The 19,975-nt window shown below is 27.9% G+C and overlaps 4 protein-coding genes across 7 annotated transcripts; 1 reads left to right on the forward strand and 3 right to left on the reverse strand.

The window, feature by feature from the left end:
• Window positions 1–1,287: 1,287 nt before the first annotated feature.
• Window positions 1,288–5,956, reverse strand: LOC106789929 (jouberin-like). Its single transcript, XM_014754495.1, has 6 exons — window positions 4,183–5,956; window positions 3,955–4,100; window positions 3,529–3,882; window positions 3,310–3,465; window positions 2,783–3,231; window positions 1,288–2,710 (listed from the first exon to the last, which is right to left on the reverse strand). Exons 1-6 carry the CDS (start codon window positions 5,930–5,932, stop codon window positions 1,462–1,464), a joined length of 4,104 nt encoding a protein of 1,367 aa, XP_014609981.1. The 5' UTR covers window positions 5,933–5,956; the 3' UTR covers window positions 1,288–1,461.
• On the reverse strand, window positions 5,917–9,165 carry LOC106789931 (dynein intermediate chain 2, axonemal). 2 transcript variants are annotated; one of them, XM_014754500.1, is made up of 11 exons: window positions 8,917–9,165; window positions 8,683–8,844; window positions 8,319–8,577; window positions 7,994–8,247; window positions 7,763–7,922; window positions 7,489–7,681; window positions 7,292–7,427; window positions 7,076–7,222; window positions 6,779–6,994; window positions 6,620–6,677; window positions 5,917–5,997 (listed from the first exon to the last, which is right to left on the reverse strand). In XM_014754500.1, the coding sequence occupies exons 1-11, from the start codon at window positions 9,106–9,108 to the stop codon at window positions 5,951–5,953; spliced, it is 1,824 nt and encodes a 607-aa protein (XP_014609986.1). In that variant the 5' UTR covers window positions 9,109–9,165; the 3' UTR covers window positions 5,917–5,950. The 2 variants fall into 2 exon arrangements, with proteins under 2 accessions (XP_014609986.1, XP_014609987.1); XM_014754501.1 differs by lacking the exon at window positions 5,917–5,997 and having other exon boundaries at window positions 6,200–6,677.
• Window positions 9,166–11,685: 2,520 nt separating this feature from the next.
• Window positions 11,686–15,985, reverse strand: LOC106789932 (protein disulfide-isomerase). Of its 2 annotated transcripts, none has more exons than XM_014754503.1 (9): window positions 15,903–15,985; window positions 14,453–14,661; window positions 13,723–14,054; window positions 13,508–13,645; window positions 13,199–13,429; window positions 12,745–13,116; window positions 12,532–12,660; window positions 12,371–12,457; window positions 11,686–12,299 (listed from the first exon to the last, which is right to left on the reverse strand). In XM_014754503.1, the coding sequence occupies exons 2-9, from the start codon at window positions 14,607–14,609 to the stop codon at window positions 12,249–12,251; spliced, it is 1,497 nt and encodes a 498-aa protein (XP_014609989.1). In that variant the 5' UTR covers window positions 14,610–14,661; window positions 15,903–15,985; the 3' UTR covers window positions 11,686–12,248. The 2 variants fall into 2 exon arrangements, with proteins under 2 accessions (XP_014609989.1, XP_014609988.1); XM_014754502.1 differs by lacking the exon at window positions 15,903–15,985 and adding an exon at window positions 14,812–14,920.
• On the forward strand, window positions 15,001–19,933 carry LOC106789934 (methyltransferase-like protein 22). 2 transcript variants are annotated; one of them, XM_014754507.1, is made up of 6 exons: window positions 15,001–15,089; window positions 16,632–16,704; window positions 16,931–17,062; window positions 17,123–17,308; window positions 17,405–17,572; window positions 17,635–19,933. In XM_014754507.1, exons 2-6 carry the CDS (start codon window positions 16,632–16,634, stop codon window positions 17,916–17,918), a joined length of 843 nt encoding a protein of 280 aa, XP_014609993.1. In that variant the 5' UTR covers window positions 15,001–15,089; the 3' UTR covers window positions 17,919–19,933. The 2 variants fall into 2 exon arrangements, with proteins under 2 accessions (XP_014609993.1, XP_014609992.1); XM_014754506.1 differs by lacking the exon at window positions 15,001–15,089 and adding an exon at window positions 15,436–15,550.
• Window positions 19,934–19,975: the final 42 nt, after the last annotated feature.

Raw genomic sequence — 19,975 nt, forward strand, 5'->3', positions numbered from 1 at the left:
GCATCAGAAATTAAGAATATATTTTTAACTAAAGATGTCACCAAAAAATAAAAAATTACAAAGAAGCTCACAAGTCATCTTTTCGCGTAACTAAAATCATCTTAATAAGTACCGGGACCACCAGTGGACGAGAGTAGGTATTTAACGCGATGACGGTACAATACTATCAAAGAATATTGTATTCTCTCCACTATACACTCTCGTCCACTGGTGGTCCCGGTACTTATTAAGATGATTTTAGTTACGAGAAAAGTTGACTTGTGAGCTTTTATTGATGTGACTTACAAACTGCATTTCCGAGATATTCGTTGCTAGCATTAAGGCGTAATATTTCGGATTACTTCAAACAAAAAATTGATTAATATTACGAGAACTAATAATTAATATAATATTTAAAATGCATTAGTTACATATTGCTTTTTTATAGATTTATCATATTTTTCCAATAAATTTAAATGAATTGAATTAGAATATTTCAGTCTTATTAAACAATGTGAATGTCGATATTGTAGAAAATTAAATGACGTTAATTTAAATCATTGGATGTAACCTCATCGGAATTCTGAAAAATAATATCCCTATTATTATAAATTATTAGTAAAAATGTATACATACATATAATTTGTTTCTTTCTTTTCACCTTTTAATCTGTTAAAGTACTATCTGGTAAACCACCGAGTAAGATCATTAGAAATATATAGGTAAATTGCAGAATGTTAAAGATCACAGTAATAAATGTGAGATAAAAATTAAATATTAATAAAAATGGAAAGAAAATGATAGTAACGCCTACGGCAGCCAAACCTCTTAATATATTACCCATTTTTAATTTTTTTCACTAACTTTTTCATTCTAATCATACATTTGTTATTTTTTGATCTTATATTCAAACACATTTAAATAAAATACGTATACAGAATGTATAATTAGCATACCTGCATTGATTCATCAATTTCTTCTATATCCACCAAATCAATACCAGTAATTAAAGACATTAATAACAAATACATTCCTAAAGAAACACTTACGAGATTTGAAAGAAATATCATATACAAATATAAAATATATAAAAACGGTAGAAAAATTAGGTTAGTAAAAAATTTTGCTATCGTTTGAAACAGTCGCATTTTTTATATAAAAAAAAAAAAAAAGAAGATATCCGAAAAAATTCCAATCTACGTTAACTGTTTTAATTCCAATGACATATATAACAATACATAACAAAAACTGATATTAAAATATATACAATTAATTAGAAAAGTAGTTTAATGTAAATAAAAAAATCTGTAAAATTAGTATTTTTATTACTTACTTTACGTTATATCAATTTATATTATAATACAGTGAAAAACCATTGAAATGATTATTATATGATTTAAACTACTTTCATAATCATCAGCAGTATATTTCTACAAATTGTATAATTAAATATATAGATTGGATAATTCTGATTTTTCTTTTTTAAGATACAAACTTGTTTCTTCTTGGTTTAGGAATAGGAATCTCGTTTTCTATAGTGAATGTAGCATTACTGGGCAGCGAACTATCACTTTCTAACATTTTAACAAAAGTTTTCTCACTATCATTCAAAGATCTTTCATTAGCTGAAGTTTTCATGGAATTCAAATCATGATTCTGTTCAAACTCAGCTTTCTCTACGATATAAGTGCCAGCACTTTCTGGTGAAGTAGAAGAAATAATCTTCGATTCGTGAACTTCTTGCTTGATCACAGAATTCAAAGAATCAAAACGATCGTCCGAAATTTCTTTACAAAAAACTTGACCCCTTCTAGAACTTTGTGCACCATCGGAAAAAGCTTTCGGTGTGTTTTCTTGAACAATTTTATTCCTTCTTGAATCCTTAGCACTTTTTGATCTTCTCCCATCAATATCGAGATCCGAATAATTTTCTTTCAAAACGTGAAACGTTTTTAGCTCAATCTTTTCTTTGTCATCGTAACTCAAAGAACTGGATTCATTGTACGAACTAGAACGATCATTTTCGATATTATCTTTCATAGAAGATAATTTCTTCGATAATTTCTTTCTATCGTTATATATATCCTGGTTCTTAAAAAGACAACTTCGACCTGATTCAAGATCATTCGACGATCTGGACGTATTCGAAAGTATTCTATCGATTTTCTCGATAATGTTATACAAACGACTTGTGCTACGACTTTTTAATTGTTCTTCAGTTTCCTTCAGTCGTTGTAATTTTAATTTTGCACTCTCGTACCTTCTTTCGTTTGCTTCGTCTTGAAAAATATTCATGATCGTTGAATTACGACTTCGAGCGGATCGAAAACTGTTTAATTCTCCTTCATTTAATAATTCCTGTCGTCTACCATTTGACATTGATCTTGATCTTTCTTTGACAGAAACATTTGGAAGATTCAAGCTCAGATCAATCCTATAATCTCCCATTCCTGTCTCAGTTTCCATCGTCATCGACAAACCTATATCCTTTCCTGTTGAATTCTTGTCAAACTTGAAAATTCTAACTGGAGCAGGACTTCCAAAACTCGAGAATGCTAATACATGATCGTAAGGATGGTAATCAACGCAAGTTACTGCTCTGAAGGTTCGTTCTATCGTATATTTTGCCAAATATCTACCAGTTTCTAAATTCCACACGTTCAAAGTCGAATCTTCACCACCACAAAAAATCAAACCACCACAGGGTGAGATACATGCTGTTAATTGTATCCTGCAAGATAATTATAATTAATTAGTTCATAATCTTAACATATTTAGGTTTAGAAAGAGAAGAAAAGAATACCTTTGATTTTTCAAACCATCATACTTTTGTAATACCACACCAGCAGCAAGATCTATCATTCGCAGACCATTGTCTCTCGAATGAACGAGCAATCTTGATTCGAGTGGATGCAAAATAATCGTGTTTATTATGATATTCTCGATTTCACGAATTTTTATCTTTTTTGACAAGTACCATTCTTTCCTAGAAGACATTCTACGATTTTTTTTCACCGTCCACAGTATAATCATACCAACACTGTCAGCTGTTAGAAGATTACCATTTTTGAGAAAGCATAAAGAATTAACGAATCCTTCATGTGTTTCTAACTCTTGACTAAGCTCGTAATTCTTTGATTTCGAATCTCTCGTCCATATTCTTGTAACACGATCATAACATCCTGTAGCTATTATAGATGCGTTTTTTCGATTGAATTTACCACAGTAAACGTAAGAAGGGTGAGGTAACATCTAAACAAAAATTTCATGGAAAATTTTGGATTCTATATAATAGAAATATTTATAAAAATATTAATTTTATCAACTTACTCGAATGTGTTGTACAATTTTATTACGAACATCCCATATACGAGCTGTTTGATCCGATGAAACAGAAAGTAAATAATGATCATCGGGCGACCAGTTCAATGAATAGATGAACGTTTTATGTCCAGAAAATCGAACGTGAACTTTAGTAGATTCAATCTAAAATTCATTCAATGTTACAAGACATTCGTTGCAATTAATCATTTTAAAAAATCATTATACCTCATATACTACTAAAGGATAATCATATTCTTCGGAAAAAACGCAAGCTAAATATTTGCCATCGTTGTTAAAGGCAAGAAAGAAACATCCATTTTCACTAATTTCACTTTCGAAGCATTTCTCATTCGGTATTTTACAAGATTGGGCAGCCAATCTCGTCCATTTTGGTAAATTAATTAATTCTGACGATTGCACCGATAACTTATGAGATTCTTTTCCAATATCCAAAATATCGTCGAAAGAGAGCTGCTGATAAAATACTGGTTCTAATTTCGGTGGATCTATTGATGTAACAGTGACGTAAAGACTACTTGGGTATTTGTCTCTTTTATTCGATTTCCACCAATTGTAAACCTGTTAAAAAGATTTCTTTAAGAACTTTGTCATAAAAAAAGATATAATAAAATAAGAAATAATAGTTTTCACCTCACATCTTCTTGAACCAAAGTTTCTTATACTTTTCTGAGGCCTGTACAATTGCAATCTGATCTTTTTGTCAACGTGTATCGCGTTATTCGTTCCAACTGTTTTTAAAAATGCCCAGGCTATTTTGTACCAACATCCTTCATTACCTATTCGCAAGAAATTTCGATTATTATAAAACATAACAGATTTGATTAAATTGAACATGTGAAATAAAATCAGAAAACTTGCCAAACCTATCGTAGTTGAAGCTAGCTTCAGCGAAACTCAATAGATCAACAATTTCAAAAAAAATAATAACTTGTTCATTCGCAGTCTTCATAATCATTTTAAAATCATGTTCAAATATAAGTTCCTCTTCCCAAATAGGTATCATTGATCTATTCTCCTTAAAATCAAACTTTTCAGTGATCATTGGCTGTAGATAAGAACTTCCACCGTTATCATTTTGATTTTTTAAATAATTACCAGTTTCTGCTTCAATAATATGTACTTTAACCATAGGATGTTTCGTCACATAATCAATTTCAAGCATATCAGCTTTATGAATCGTAATTAGGATGTATTTTATTACTTCAATTCTTTTCTTCTTTTTCTTCTTTTTTTTCAATTTTTCTTCTTTCGTTAAATGATTTTTCTTCTTTTTATTTTCAGATAAAGTTTTATCAATCGACATTCTAGATGAAGATTCTTCTTCTTCTTTTTCTTGTTTCTCCTCATTCGTTGAAAAACTTTCACAACTCGAATATTTCGTAATTTTTGTCTGCCTTTTTAATACATTATCTCGATCATCATTAATTAATTCGTCTTCTGATATCACATATTGCAATCTATCATTTGAAATGTCTTCGATACTTTTTGAAAAATTCGAACAAAGAGAACTTTTTCTTCTTCTTCTTCTTCTTTTAGATAAATCTGAGGTCTTATTCATAGACGACGAAGAAACATTAGAATCTTGAGTATCTTTTATAATCGACGTTGTTTGTTGTTTTCTAGAAAAATTCCTTTTCGAATTTTGAGACGAGGAAGGTGTATCAGTTTGATCACTTATCCTTCTTATTTCAATTCTCGTGTCATCTCTAAAATGATCTCTCTCAATTCTCAATACTTCTTCGTTCTCCGAAACGAATGCTTCATTTTCAAAAGTAAAACGTGAATTTGATTTAATAGTCGAAGATGATCTAGGAGCTGGTATCGGTAGTATTCTTGAACTTTCTAAAGTCTTTGAAATATTTTCGTTTATCGGTGAAGAAGAACCTAACGTTTCGGGTAAACGAATAACGCTGGTATCTTTGGACCAACGTTTCCTAGCTGGCTTTTTTAAATTCGTAACTTCATTTGTCATAGGACGTACTGTTTCCCATTGTTTTCTACGACGTGGTTTCTCTTCTAATAAATTTTGCGAAGATCTCGATGATAGGACAGGCGTTGAAATAGTTTCTTCGTCATTGTCTTCAAATTTTTCTATCGTATCTGTGACAAAATTATCTTTCGATGCAACTTTGATCTTTTTCTTAGAGTCTTCTTGAGAATTATTAATTGAAGACAAATTTTCTAACTCTGATACTTCAGTTAACTTGGAGTCAAGAATTTCAACATCATTTTCTAATGATTTCATTGGTATCGTTTCTTCATAACGTTGATGAACGTCCACGACCACATCAACGGATTTTAAATTATTAGATCTTTCTAATTTTTTTCTATTAACAAGAAAAGGAGTTGAGTTCGTTCCTGCTTTTATATCCGATTCGTTGCTCATCGAATTTGTCAGAGAATCATTTAAATCATTTTTTTTCGAACTCAGTAACATTTTACGATCATTAGTTTCAAATCTTTGCGCATTTTTCTTCTTCTCTAGTTTTTTTCTTTTCACAAGTGTTAATTGATTGATTGATTCCATTTCACTTTCTGATCTACTTGCATTTAAATCAGACGTCCAATCAGAATTACGCACCAAACGTGTCTTATCTTTCTCTGACATTGTTAATCTTTTTGTTATTTAGATTTTTATAACAAAATAAAACTTTTTCGGCAATTCTTCATCTCCTTAAGTCACGTATGTAAAAAGTATTATTATAAATCGTTATTTGCTTGTCACTATAAAAGCGTATAAATTTTATTTATATAATAACGCTCATAATTAAGATTTAAATGAAGTTTTCTATCACTGATCTATTTCTTGGTACTCTTAAAATATCGATTTTTTACAAAAATTTAATAATAGAGTGTACATATTTTTCTGTTAATATTTTTTTAAAATTATAGAACTTTATTTGACAATATTCATTTTATTTTTTTGATACACGTTTAAAGTGGTTAACACTTTGACAGACGACACCAAACTGATTGCATGGCCTACAAGAACTAAACTCACATTTATTCATACTACTCGCGGAAATGTGAATAGATCGATAAACGGCAGGTGTTTACCGCTCTCGTGTTTGTCTGTGTATAGAAACTCGTATTGATTATAATGCACTTATAATCCACCTATTTTTCTAACATCAAATCGATTTCGAAATAGTATTAGAAAAAATTCATTCGTAGAAAAGTACGATTAATCGGATGAATAGGTTTTTCCTTTCTATATTTATTAATCACATAATTGTATGTAGATTAACATAAGTTAATTATTCTAATTTGTTAAGCTAATTGATAATTTCATTACCGTTTATATCATTGTTGTTTAATTCAACGTCGTTTTCTGCAGATCTTCTCGCTTTTTCCTAAAAAATAAAAAATATTAATTAAAAATAATGTCACATATAAAATATAAAAAGAGCAAATTTTATTTTGATGGAATTCAAATAAAATTCAAAATTCTTACCGCTTCTATAATACTTATATAATCTTGTTCACATTGTTCTATTAATGCATCTTTTGAACATAGAACATTTTGTTTCGAATCTTCACGATTGTTACTTTTCGAAGGATCGTTCATGCTGTCTGAATCGACATTAATGCGAAGAGACTTCATTTTCAATCTTATTTCTCTATTTTTTGCTTCGATCACTTTTTCTCTTCGTGTTTCTCTATCCAGTAGCTATACACAAATATAATTAAATAAATTTATACAGAATAAACTAGTCTGAGAATCATTTTTAAATATAAAAATATACTTCACTGCTGTTAATAATAATTTATCATTTTTATGATTAATCTTAAGTGCTTCCGATAATTCGAGTAAATATATTATACCATTTCTACTAGCAACAGCAATTAATTGTCCTTGTTCATGAGGTCTTACACAAGTAAGAGTTTCATCGCATACCTAAAAATTAAAATAGACTTTTATATATATTTAAAAAAAAAAATAAATAAATAAATTTAAAAATATGACCTTTATGCTAAGAACCGGAGTATCTTGTTGTATTAGCAAATCCCATACATCCAAAGTTCCATCAATTTTGATCAAGAAAAATACCGAAAATCTTGTTGTACTCCATGAACCACCCATTACAAATTGTCGATGACCTCTGATAGATTAATCATTCAGAATTAATATTTCTTTTTATATTTTACTTATATCATACTTACGGAGTCCAAGCAATACAAGATTCCCTACAATCTTCGGACCATATTCTAGCAGTCCAATCGCCTATAGTTAAAAAATTTTTAATAAATGTTGGATTCCGTACTAAACCTATTACTGGACCATACTGAACTTCAAATCTAACTGCTAATTTTTCACTTGGTGTTTTTCCTTTACGATTTGCGGATATTACCATACCTTGAAGTATACGAGAAGATTGTAAATATAATTAAGATATTGATCAAAAAATTAATAGACAAAAATAAAATAGAGAATAACCATTTTCTAGACCACACATAAATCGTGAACTCATAGAAGGTTCAAATTGTAACGCGGATACACCGGTTGCCTGATCCACATTTTGATTTTCAGGTTTTTCTAAATCTATCACCAAAGTTTCAGTAGGAACTTTCATTTTTCTTGTATCCCACCATTTAATCTACAATATACATAAAAATATAAAAATCAATTGATTAATAATTGAATATATATTTTTACAATATATTAAACCTGTCCATCCTTTGAAGAACTGAAAAATTCAGTTCCAGTTTTCGAATTGATCCACAAAACGTTATCACATGGATCTCTATGACTCTGATTAATTAAACTGACTTCATTAGGTTCACATCCTTTCCTTATATCCCAAAATGCTACTTGCCCAGTCATTAAACCACCAACTAAAACATTATTATCCTTCGAACTATATTCTAAAGTTAAAATCGGACAAAATGGTTTTAAAGTCATAAAAGGACTGCCTGGATTCTCTGGAAAGTAAATAAAATCATTTTATTTTTGTTTATATGCAATTTAATATTAATATAAGTAATTTACTAACCAATGTCCCAAATGTATGATGTAGGATTGAAATTGATTGTATTTTTAAAATCAGTATTACAATAATTAGCAGCAAAACGAGTTCCTTGATCAGGTGACCACGAAACATGTGTTATCTGACGTTTTACTGACAAAGGATCACGATATACATTCACTGTACGGGAAAATGTTTTTGGTATCAATGACGTTGCTTCCGTATCATTAAAATATTGTTCATAAATATCGCATACATTATTTTGTAAAATACAATGTTCCATTGGCTGAAAAAATTAAAAATAAAAATAAATAAATAATGCAAAATATACAAAATTAATTTTTAATAGAAAATTAATTATTTTTATTAATCTTATAACTGTTATAATTACAGGTAATAACTGTAACATGGTATGAATATATAATTCATCTTTTTCTATCTTCCGTCTGTATCGAACTGTTTGTTCTGCCTCTTTCATATTAATATCTTTTGGCCAACCACCCTCATAATGATACATTCCATTATTCCTATAAGTTACAGTATTTGTGTTTACCTATAAATAATTATACACTTAGTTATTATTTGTATTTATCTTTAAATATATTTAAACATATGTATATAATACCTCATGAGCAGCGAATACTTTACTGTACTGAGTACTTCGTGTGATAGTATTTATTTTCATGTTATTATGCATCAGTGCTGGACTTAATTGAATACCTAGTTTTATATAATCTAACTCTGAAAAATTACACGTTCTACTAAATTGCAATTTTACATTACGTGTATTACAAATTCCTAATAATTTTCTTGTCATAATTAAATTGAATACCACTTGCCAATGATAAAATACAAAATGTTTACATTACGATTAATTCTTTTTTTATTATTATTTTAAAAATCATTTATAAAAATATATTTATATCAATGAAAAAAAAAAAATCCACTCGCAAGAAGGTAAATTGTAATTAAATTATAATAAAGCTCGCAAACATCCACTCAGTATACATAAGTATGTCTGTTAAATCAAACATGTTGCCTTAGCAACTTTCTAAGGATCTAATACTATGTAGAAATTTATTTAAATTACATAAAACTATTCCTCTATTCTAACTAAAACTGGATTTTGTGGATTTAAACCTTGGCTCACAATATCAATCATTTTATATATCTGTAAATATGCATCATCTGTTAGTTTTAAAAAATGTCCCATATTAGGTATTACATCTTTCAACAAAATTTCTATTATCGTATTGAGATATTTTTTCTGTTGAAACTCTTGCAGATTTTCAAAAAATGACGACAACTGTGTGACATCGTTATAACGTATACAGCAAGCTTTAGACATTTCTGAAATTATTCATTTGGATCATAAAATTAATTAATAAAAATAAATATAATTTTTTTTATACCTTGGAGGTCCTTGATACACGTACTATTCCAAATTCCATTTGACATCCATCCTGCAATCTCAGAATATTTTAATCTTGTTTTATGAGGTTCCACATTTTCGTTAGGATTTATATTAAATTTTGTTATAGTATGCATTTTATAAATAGATTCCAATCTTTTATCAAATTTCTCGATCTTTTCTATATCAATCATATCATTGTACACACTTTTTAATACAGAAAAGGATTCCATAACGACGCTTGCGACGTTATTTTCTTGTTCAGAATAATTATTTTCATTTTCATTCTGAAAAAAAAAAGAAAATAATTGTCCATAACATAAATTCGATATATTATGCTTACCATTAGTTTGAATTCTTTCAAAAATCCTGCTGCTGCTGTTTGATGTTGCAAATTATTCGCAGATTCCTGTGTATGTTTAAAATTTACGTAAGAATGATACGTTCTAAATATTTTTAACATTTCTTTTGGAATACCAAATTTATTAAGAGCATCCACTATGTCCATTGATAAGATTTCTTCGGTACATAGCGGAGCACTTTCTCCATGTAATGGACAATCTATTCTATTTATATTTGTAGATATAGTTGATATATTCTTGGATGATGCTAAAGATAGTTCTTCTATTAATTTAGTTAATTCACTTGTTGATGCTGCACAAACTTCAGGTTTCTTTTTTAAATTAACAGGTTTTGTATTATTATTCTTTATTTCTTTATTACTTTTATTACTATCTTGTAATTTGGCTGATTGTATATTTTTTATATTTAATTTGTTTACTAAAAGAAAATTCTTTTTTCCTTTTGGTTTAACATTCGTTTTAACATTTGTTTTACTCGTAGATAATGATTTTGATGCTTCTGTAGAATCTTGCTTTGATATTGCAGTCTTCGATACAGTTTTGATAACATTTTGTGGATTTTTATTAAATGATTTTAATTTTGTCTCTTCAGGAGATTTCAATTTATTTTCATACTTTATTGATTTACGACTGTATACTTTCTGTACATTTATCTTATCCAATTCCTTTTTTTTCAAAAGTTTCTCTTGTTTCAAAACGTTCGATGAAAGCTTTTTTCTTAACTTTTGCGCTTCCAGTATTGCTCTGCCTATCCCTTCAGAAATATTTTGATCTTGACTTTCAGATGACACCTAATTAATTTAAAAAATATAAAATTATATAAAAAAAATATTTTTACTAACTAATGAAATATAAATTAAACTTGTACCTTATTGCAAATACAATCATTCTTATAAACTTCTTTAGTAACAATGGTTTTAGTTATCCAAGGTTTCAAAGCATAGTTTGCTTCTACATATTCATATTGCAATGTATCTTTTACTGCCTCCGTGAATATTAAGGCTTGACGAATGAAGTCATTCAAAGATGATAATTTAAATTCTGGACTCGTTGCTTCGACCATATTCGAACAATTCTAGCGACATGAAAAAAAAGAATTAATTAAAAATAAAATATTAAAACTATATATTAAACACACAGTACCACTCAAAGTGTTGAATACTATATATTAAATCGGAATATCGATAACGTAAAAATTAAATAACGTATATATAAATAGAACATTATATACATAGATTATATATATTATATTCACATATTTCTAATATGCAACATTGGTTATGGTGAAAACATGTATATAAACATTACATGCTTCGAAAAAAAGTATTATTGGGTATTTATGGGATTTTATTTGAAAAAAAATAACCACTATAGAATAATATTTTATATATTAAGAATAATATAATAAAGACTTAAAGATATATTTCATTTTTTTTCTTTTCTTTTCAATTTATATCCGATTTCTAGCTCCCTAGAATTTGTCAGTCCATCGAATTTAGGAAAACATTAAACTTGCTGCCTACGCTAGAGTTCAAGACAATTAAGTTAATGATTGATGTAAATGCTGTAATGGAAATGTAATAATATATACGAGTCGTTGCCTCTAATATCATGATTGTGCAATATTCTTACTGTATTAATTTTCGAAATATTATTCACCGCGATAAGTTATCTTATATAAAAATAAAAATTGGCTTAGATGTACCAAACTCATCTTAAAGATTATTTAAGTATCCTGTTTTCACACTCATTGATATCACGACAACGGAAGCAGGCACAATCTGAAAACATTGAAGTTTTCAGGAATCACTGAATCATAATAAGATTAATATATAAAACGTATAAGTTAATATCTATCTTTGCATGAGTTATTATCGAAGTAAAGATTTTTAAACAGGATCATAATATGGACATCTCGTGCCACTCACAACAATGCTAGACTTACTTCAAGAACCCCTGCAAAAGGTTGCACAAAATACAATTATTTCCTTAATAATAAATTGTACATTATGAGACGCCTTGATTTAAAAATATAAAACTTAAAAATAACAAATGTAGATGCACCATTTAAAAAGATCTTAATAAAAACGAATGTTTATCTGAGAGGAAATCGTAGAATTCTTTGAATGGATGCAGGAAAGAGAAGGGACAATTATTAATTTTATTTCATTTGATTATGTGCGCCTATAATTCATCTTTCCTTGGCACATCGTCATCCTCATCTTCTTCTTGAGCCTATAATAAATATATAAATGATTAAATACGTGAAAAATATGACTTTACATTTATGTATTTTTAACACAAACCTCCTTAGGAGCTTGACCATATACACCACCGGATTCAATGAATTTAGATAATCCATCGAGTGTTCTCTCTTTATTGTATTCAACACCCTAAAATAACAAAGAATAAAATAAGCATGAAAAGTTCTATTTGTAACATTGAATAAACGAAAATAAAAATATACCTCATTTGTTCCTTTTTTGAAAAGAATAATAGTGGGATAATTAATAATCTTTAAATCTTCCAATTCATTCACAGTAGCGTCCATTTTCGCTATCACTACAGATTCATTATCTTCGTATTTCTTTCCTAACTAAAAATTAATTTTTATATTTAATAAAATCTTACAAGTCAATATATAAAGGAAAAAGGTTTTTAATAATATTAATGGACGTACTTCTTCGTATATAGGTGCAAGCTGTTTGCAATGTCCACACCAGGGAGCATAAAATTCAACTAAAACGTCTTTTTCTTTGTCAAATGCAACTTCATGGAAGTTAGTACCAACAAGAACTTTAACAGGATTTTTATCCCAATCTTCGGGCAAATCCTGAGTAAGAAAATGTCTCTTCAATTCGCCTTTTACGAAAGCAGTTACAAATTCCAAAACATTTTTGCTACTTATTTCTGGATTTTCAGGTTTATATTTTTCCATATCTTCATCTAATTTAATAAGACGAATAGCAGGAGCATCGTCTCTCTTAATGCCAAAGAATTCTAAGATTCTTTCATGATCAGCTTCATCCGAATTAATAGTTACGAACAAAACCTAAATACATATCAAAATGATAAATTTGTAATATTATATTCCAATACTTATATGGACATATTTTACAATTTCTAATATTTACCTTTCCACGGAATTCCTTTGCAGGTTCTTTAATTTCATCAACATATTTTTCAAAATGACCAGCTTCTTTGCTTAAAAACGCTAAAAGGTGACTTTTGATGGAACCACCAAATATCTTTTGAGCTGTATCTTGATTGAAATCAACGATTATAGGTAGAGAATGAACATTGATAAAGTTTTGAATATTTTCAAAAGTAAGTTCGCCGTCAAATTTATTCTTGCCTTCATCAAACTAAAAGAATATTAAATAATATGTAATCAATATATTAAATACTTATATATATGCATATATTTACATATGACATATTACCTTCTTGAACAATACAATAGCATCATCTTCTACTTCATATTCTTTCAAGACTTCTTCGGCATTTGAAATACCAAATGAGTAATCATCGACTGCATTGGCAACTTCCAAAAATAACTTAGCTGCTTTGGATTCTAAATCCTTTGTATAATATAAAATAATAAATGTAATGGTCTATATTATATATAATTGCCTAAACAGAAAAGTATAATCTGTACCTTGAAGAACCCAATTATTACAACTTCATGTTCATCGATGAAAGCCTTAGCTTTCTCTACTGAAGTTAAATCTTTAGCAGCAGGTCCTGTTTTTTTAAGAAGCCAATTAACGATGTCATCTGCCAAACGTCCACCATTGTAATCTATGGCAGATCCTTTACGGTAAAACTTAAGCGTGGGATATCCCCTAACACCATGTTTTTCTGCTAATTCAGTTTCTACAATTGCATCAACTTTAGCTAGCTTAATATTCGAACCAGAATCAGCTAATTGTTGGGCAGCTTTTGCATATTCGGGTGCTAATGCCTTGCAATGTCCACACCATGGTGCATCTAATTGATATTGCACAAATTATTTCGTTATTGTATTATACTGTTTAACAAATATTTTCTATATAAAAAGCAAAAAGATAAGATTTAATAGTTAAATCAAGTAGGACTTGAATAATAAATATTATTGACTAAACAGATGTTACAATATTGTTAATTAAACTTACAAATAAACGAACAAAAAAATGAACATGGTTACGTCGTTAGCCGGTACGCGAGTGATGACGTGTAAGGGTCGAACATCTGGTCTTAATTTTTTAACGCATTTAAACTTAATTAAATAATTAAATAAAGAATAATAAAAAGTAAGAAGCAACAGGAGGTCATAAAGAGTCCAGATTTAAATACGTAGGCGGCGAGAACGCATAACGAAAGGAAGAAAGGAAAAAAGTAATACTCACAGAATTCAATAAGAATATATTCATTTTCTTTGATCGCCGATTCAAAATTGTCAACGTTAATGACTAATACACCTTCGTCGAGCTCAATTTTTGCAATAGCGTAAGTTAGGCAGTGAACCGCCAAAATAATAGCCGTAATGGCATTCATCTTTGACATGATCACGTTCGACTACTAGTCTTGCACTGGACAAGAAGACAGCTGGAAGTAACTGCGAATGATGAAAAAAAATAAAATAAAATAAAATAAAGAGAAAATAAAATTAAAAAGAGAACAAAATCACGCAAGTAATTTCGTTTTAAAAAAGATTAACACAATTGTAATTAATTTAAATAAGATAGAAAAAGATGTATATACTAACTGACAGTGTATAATATTCGTAAAAATAAATTATAGAAGGAGAATAATGTTAGGTGAATAAGGGGAGACGAATATAAAGAGAACGCGAATCAAGTGAACGGAACAGAGCCGACGCGGACGATACTGTCTGACTATAACGTTCTATGTATATAGTAGAATCACAGTTAACGCGTGGCATCTCCTATTCATCGTGGGAGCCACTCATTGGCTGACGCCGTTGATCCAAATTATCTCTAGTATAATGACAAATTCTACATCATAATACTTACAAGTATCAAGGTTCATATTTATTGATACTTACACTTTTATTATTTTTGGAGCTATGTGATTCTTATCAATCGTTTAACTATAACACGTAGTTCATCGATATTGGTAATAGATTAAAATCATTCTTTTTAAAGAACCTTAACTCTTGTTTTTTTTCTTAACAATATTACTCATAGTACGATTTTTTTCTATATTTTCATTTAGGAATGATGAAAAGCGAGTAAAGTATGACTCCGCTTGTTTATTTTTTTACATTTACTTTTCTTTTTATTTTCAGATATATTTATTTATTTATTTAATTGTAATTCGAGAATGTGTCATTTTATTCTTATTTTTGTTCATAACATCTAATTAATTAAACTCGAATAAATGCAATTTAATAATTGTAATAAGCAAGATCATTTTTTCATTGATGCACTATCTTCGACAGTTAAATATTGCCGCCATTACTATTTATATAGCTGCGTAAACAGGTGTGTAATATATTTTTGAATTGTCAAACAAAAGTATTACTTAATAGTTATATAAATTCATCCTTGTATTTCATAATATTTAATCGACGTAAAGAGTTAAATTATTGCATTATCGTAAAATCGATAACAAAGTTATAATTTTTGTCATAACCTTACCGAATCATCAGAAATTATGTTCATTGCGTCAAATGATATCTCTCTCTCACTTTCTCTTTCTCTCTCTCTTTCTCTCTCTCTCTATATATATATATTTATTTGCTAATTAAGTAGCAAAATCTAATCTGTATATTCTATACTATAAAATAATAATTAATTTAATGTTAGATAATTCAATTATTACTTAAATACTTACATATATTAGACGTTGTTAAAAAACAAGAATCAACAGTATAACTAATAGCGGAAGACATACCAACGATCATTCTTAAAGCGCGGTTTTTAAGATTCGAATTTAAAATTTAAAATTTTCCAATTATATGTTACTTTCTATAAATAAAATAAATAAGTGTTATTTTTCATAGATAACAATTACATTTAAACTATTTCAAGAAATTATAATAATATACTTGAATTTCGTATAATGATTAATATTTGCTTCGAAGTTTAATAAATTAAAAAATATAAGAATTAAAATTAAAAAATACAATTTATTTTTTGGCGCGATTTTTAAGTACTTAAATAATAAATTTCTATATTGCAAATTATAGAATTTAGTTTTTATTACGAACTTTAACTTTAATTTTCATAAAGATTTCGTAGGACCTCGAACGTCAGATTATGTGCCAACTATTCTATAGTTAAAATACTCTTTATTGTACTTATACAAGCTTTTCTGTTTGCTATTAATAGAAAGCAATCAGTTTATATTCTTGACATTAGACAGTGAAGTCAGGGTAACGTTTAGAATTTTGTTTATACAATTGTTTATTTTTTTATATTAAAAACGTTATAATAAGTAAGTATTTTGTTTAATATTATTAAGTGATCACATAAGCCGAGAAAAAGTTATATAACAATCATACTCTAATAATGATTAGAAAATCATAATTCTTAAGTGCATTTGTTAATATATTATTTTTAGATGTCTGCTCATAAAATAACATCAGAAATATTTACTGAAAATGATAAGAATTCAAAAGAACTCAGTAGCGATAGTAAGTTTATTAATCTTTAATTTTTATCATAATTATCTCATGTATTATGGGGATCGCGGCAAGTAATGTCGTTTTTTACATTACATTCAAACACAACTTTAAAGTACATGATAAATGATAAATAATAAACAAATATTGAGATGCCCAGAAACTTTATTACTTTCCGGTTCCCCCAATATACTAATTTCTTTTTATAATATAATCATTGCTCGTTCTTCATTATAAGGTACAGTTACTCAATTTATCTTTAAATGCCCATCTTATATGATAAAATTAAAATCAAATATAAGAGCAATAAAGTATGACCAAGATGACGATCTGGATATAGACAGGAATGTAGAAAATATTTTATATATAGGTATGCATTTTCTATTCATTTAGTTTACTTTAAATAGTAAAAATTCTCTTTGTTTTATAGAACACAATGTATCTACAGAATTGCGAATGGTAGGCTTGCAAGTATGGCGAGGTGCCCTTTTACTAGCCGATTATATTTTATCCAACCCTGATTTATTTAAAGGAAAAATAATTATGGAGTTAGGATCCGGTGTCGGTTTAACTAGCATTGTTGCTAGCTTTCTAGCAAAAGAAATAATTTGTACAGGTGATGATAATAGATGAGAGATAAATAGTACTTTCGTGAAAATAGTCTTATTCAATTATTAATATTTGTTTACTTCTTCTTCTTCTTCTTGTCTAGATATTAATTTAGGTGAAATATTAAACGTAGTTAAGCGAAATTTCATAAGAAATATATCTTATGTGAAATGTAAATTCCATATAGAAGAATTAAATTTCTTAAATTTAAAATGGTCTCAAAGTTTAGAAGAAAAAATTGATGTGACGGATATTATCATAGCTGCGGATGGTAAGCTTGTGGCCGAATGAAATGAAACTTGTTATTAAAAGCATTACTGTTCTTGTTTGCAGTGATTTATGATGATGTTATAACGGATGGATTTGTTACCACATTAGACAAAATCTTAAAAAAGAAAGATTCAAAAATAGCTTACATAGCATTGGAAAAAAGGTATGTTTTCACTGTTGCTAATATGGACACTGTTGCTCCAATGTATGAAGAATTTCTACGTTGTATTAGAAGACGAAATCTTAACTGGAACATAGAATATGTGAAAATAGATTTTCCACGATTTTTTAAATACGACAGAGTAAAACATATGATTTTAATGAAAATAGAAAATAATGATAAGTAAATATATAGTATACAAAATATTAAATTATTTAATTTGGACTATAAATCCTTACAAATTGATTTAATAAATGTACCTAGTTAAGAATCAAAGGATTGATAATTATTCATAGAAGAAATATTTTTATTTGTCAGAGTTATCTGAACAAGATCATTATGATTTGCCTGTAGATGTTTCTTCACGAAGCAATTCCATTTCTTTTCATATTACTTTACCTAAAAAATAAATATAATTTTTTATTATTTTATTCATATATATGTATATATATGTATATATTGTAAAAATGATTTATCTTCATTGACATCGTCATCATAATAAATCACAGCAATTTCGGTACTCTACTTGTTTGTAAACAAGTCTATAATATTATCTAATAGTACAGTTAGTTTCTATCATTTCAATGGTTAGAAAAAAAAGTATTTACAACTGTACAATTCTCTGTACTCCATTATAATTCCAAGTATGGGTATAATTAGAATTAATTTTACTATTTATTTCTTCTTTTTATTAGTGGATATATAATGATTTCTTACACATCATTTTTAATATATCCAATTGTATTGTGATTGTGTATAACTGGTATTTTTCTTTAAACTATGTAGTTTGGTGAATAAATGAAGACTGTTTCTTTGACATTTATCAAGTCTGCAGTAGGGTCGTTTTACATTTCCAAATAAACTTTTTCCATTCGAATACGGGAAGAGTTTTTAACTTATTTTGTAGTAACATCAATATTGTCAATGTTACCAAAATTACTTAATTTCATATTAGCGCAGATTTTCTTAATTTTATAAGATTTATATCTTTTGGTGTTGATTTCTCTAAATAATTTATATCAATGAATTAATTTCTTTTAACAAACATATATAACATTTTAAAATTACCTTTAAAGTTATCACATCCATTGTCACTATAAGATATAACAGATAAAATAGTTGTTAACATACTAAAGGATATGGATTACAGAAATTTAAGGATAAATAAAAAATTTTATATCGTGGATTATAACATTCATTTCCTTGGATAAATATTATTATCAAAAGTTAAAATTTGTGATGACAACTGGTTCCTTCAGACAATAAGATAAAACCAATTTCATACAGTTTGTTTTTTAAAATTTGCTTGTTTCATATAATGTATATGATGAGAGACGTAATAAGATACTAAAAACTTCTTTCCCTCTCTCTCTCTCTCTCTCTCTCTCTCTCTCTCATTCTTTCTCTTAATAACACATCTTATTGTAGTCTAATACAAACTATCGTTAGAGAAACTTTGAAAGTATTTCAATATACTTTAAATTCCAAACAAAAGTAATAATTACCACTTATTTTTATGTCCATGTATTTTATTGTAATTTTTCTTTTTTATTTTTTTCTATTTACATCCTAGCATAGAGACAATAATATTAATGGACAGTAGTTGTGAAGTCGTTCGAAGAAAACGAAGATTCCAAAATTTTTAACAAACATTAAGAGCAAGTGTATGAATAACTAACAAAAACAAATTGAAAGAAATGATATTATACGTAAAGGAATGTAAACGTTTCTTCGAACAACTACGGGCAGTAAAAGTCATATATTACACTCAAGTAAACATTTTATCATGATGCACTAGCTCTGATTTACAAGCTTTTATGAGAGAACAATATGACTTATAATATATATTATGGGAAACAAAATATACACATAGAGATTCCCAAAATGGTCAACAATTGTTACTCTCATATACAGACCTTGCTAGTTTGGTAAAGGCACTTTCAACCTATGCATTCCTTCTTTTATAAATTTAAATTTACAATTTAAGATTTGTGTAATCCAAATAGAGCACAAAAGATCAACTTTAATTAATTTAATTCTATCTTTCATTCTGACGTTTTCATCAATAAAATAAATTTGTATAATTCATCCATGATGGTATAGATGTTAAAATATTAATATGATAAGTTATAGGATAATTTAAATTAACATTCTATAAAATACAAAATTACTATACTGTATAAAAAAAACAGCATGTACAAAAAAAAAAGATGACATATTGATTATATGTGAAAGCAGAAAAGT

This window comes from Polistes canadensis, unplaced genomic scaffold (assembly GCF_001313835.1).
Source record: "Polistes canadensis isolate GaletaPanama2010 unplaced genomic scaffold, ASM131383v1 scaffold_208, whole genome shotgun sequence".
Classification (NCBI taxonomy): domain Eukaryota; kingdom Metazoa; phylum Arthropoda; class Insecta; order Hymenoptera; family Vespidae; genus Polistes; species Polistes canadensis.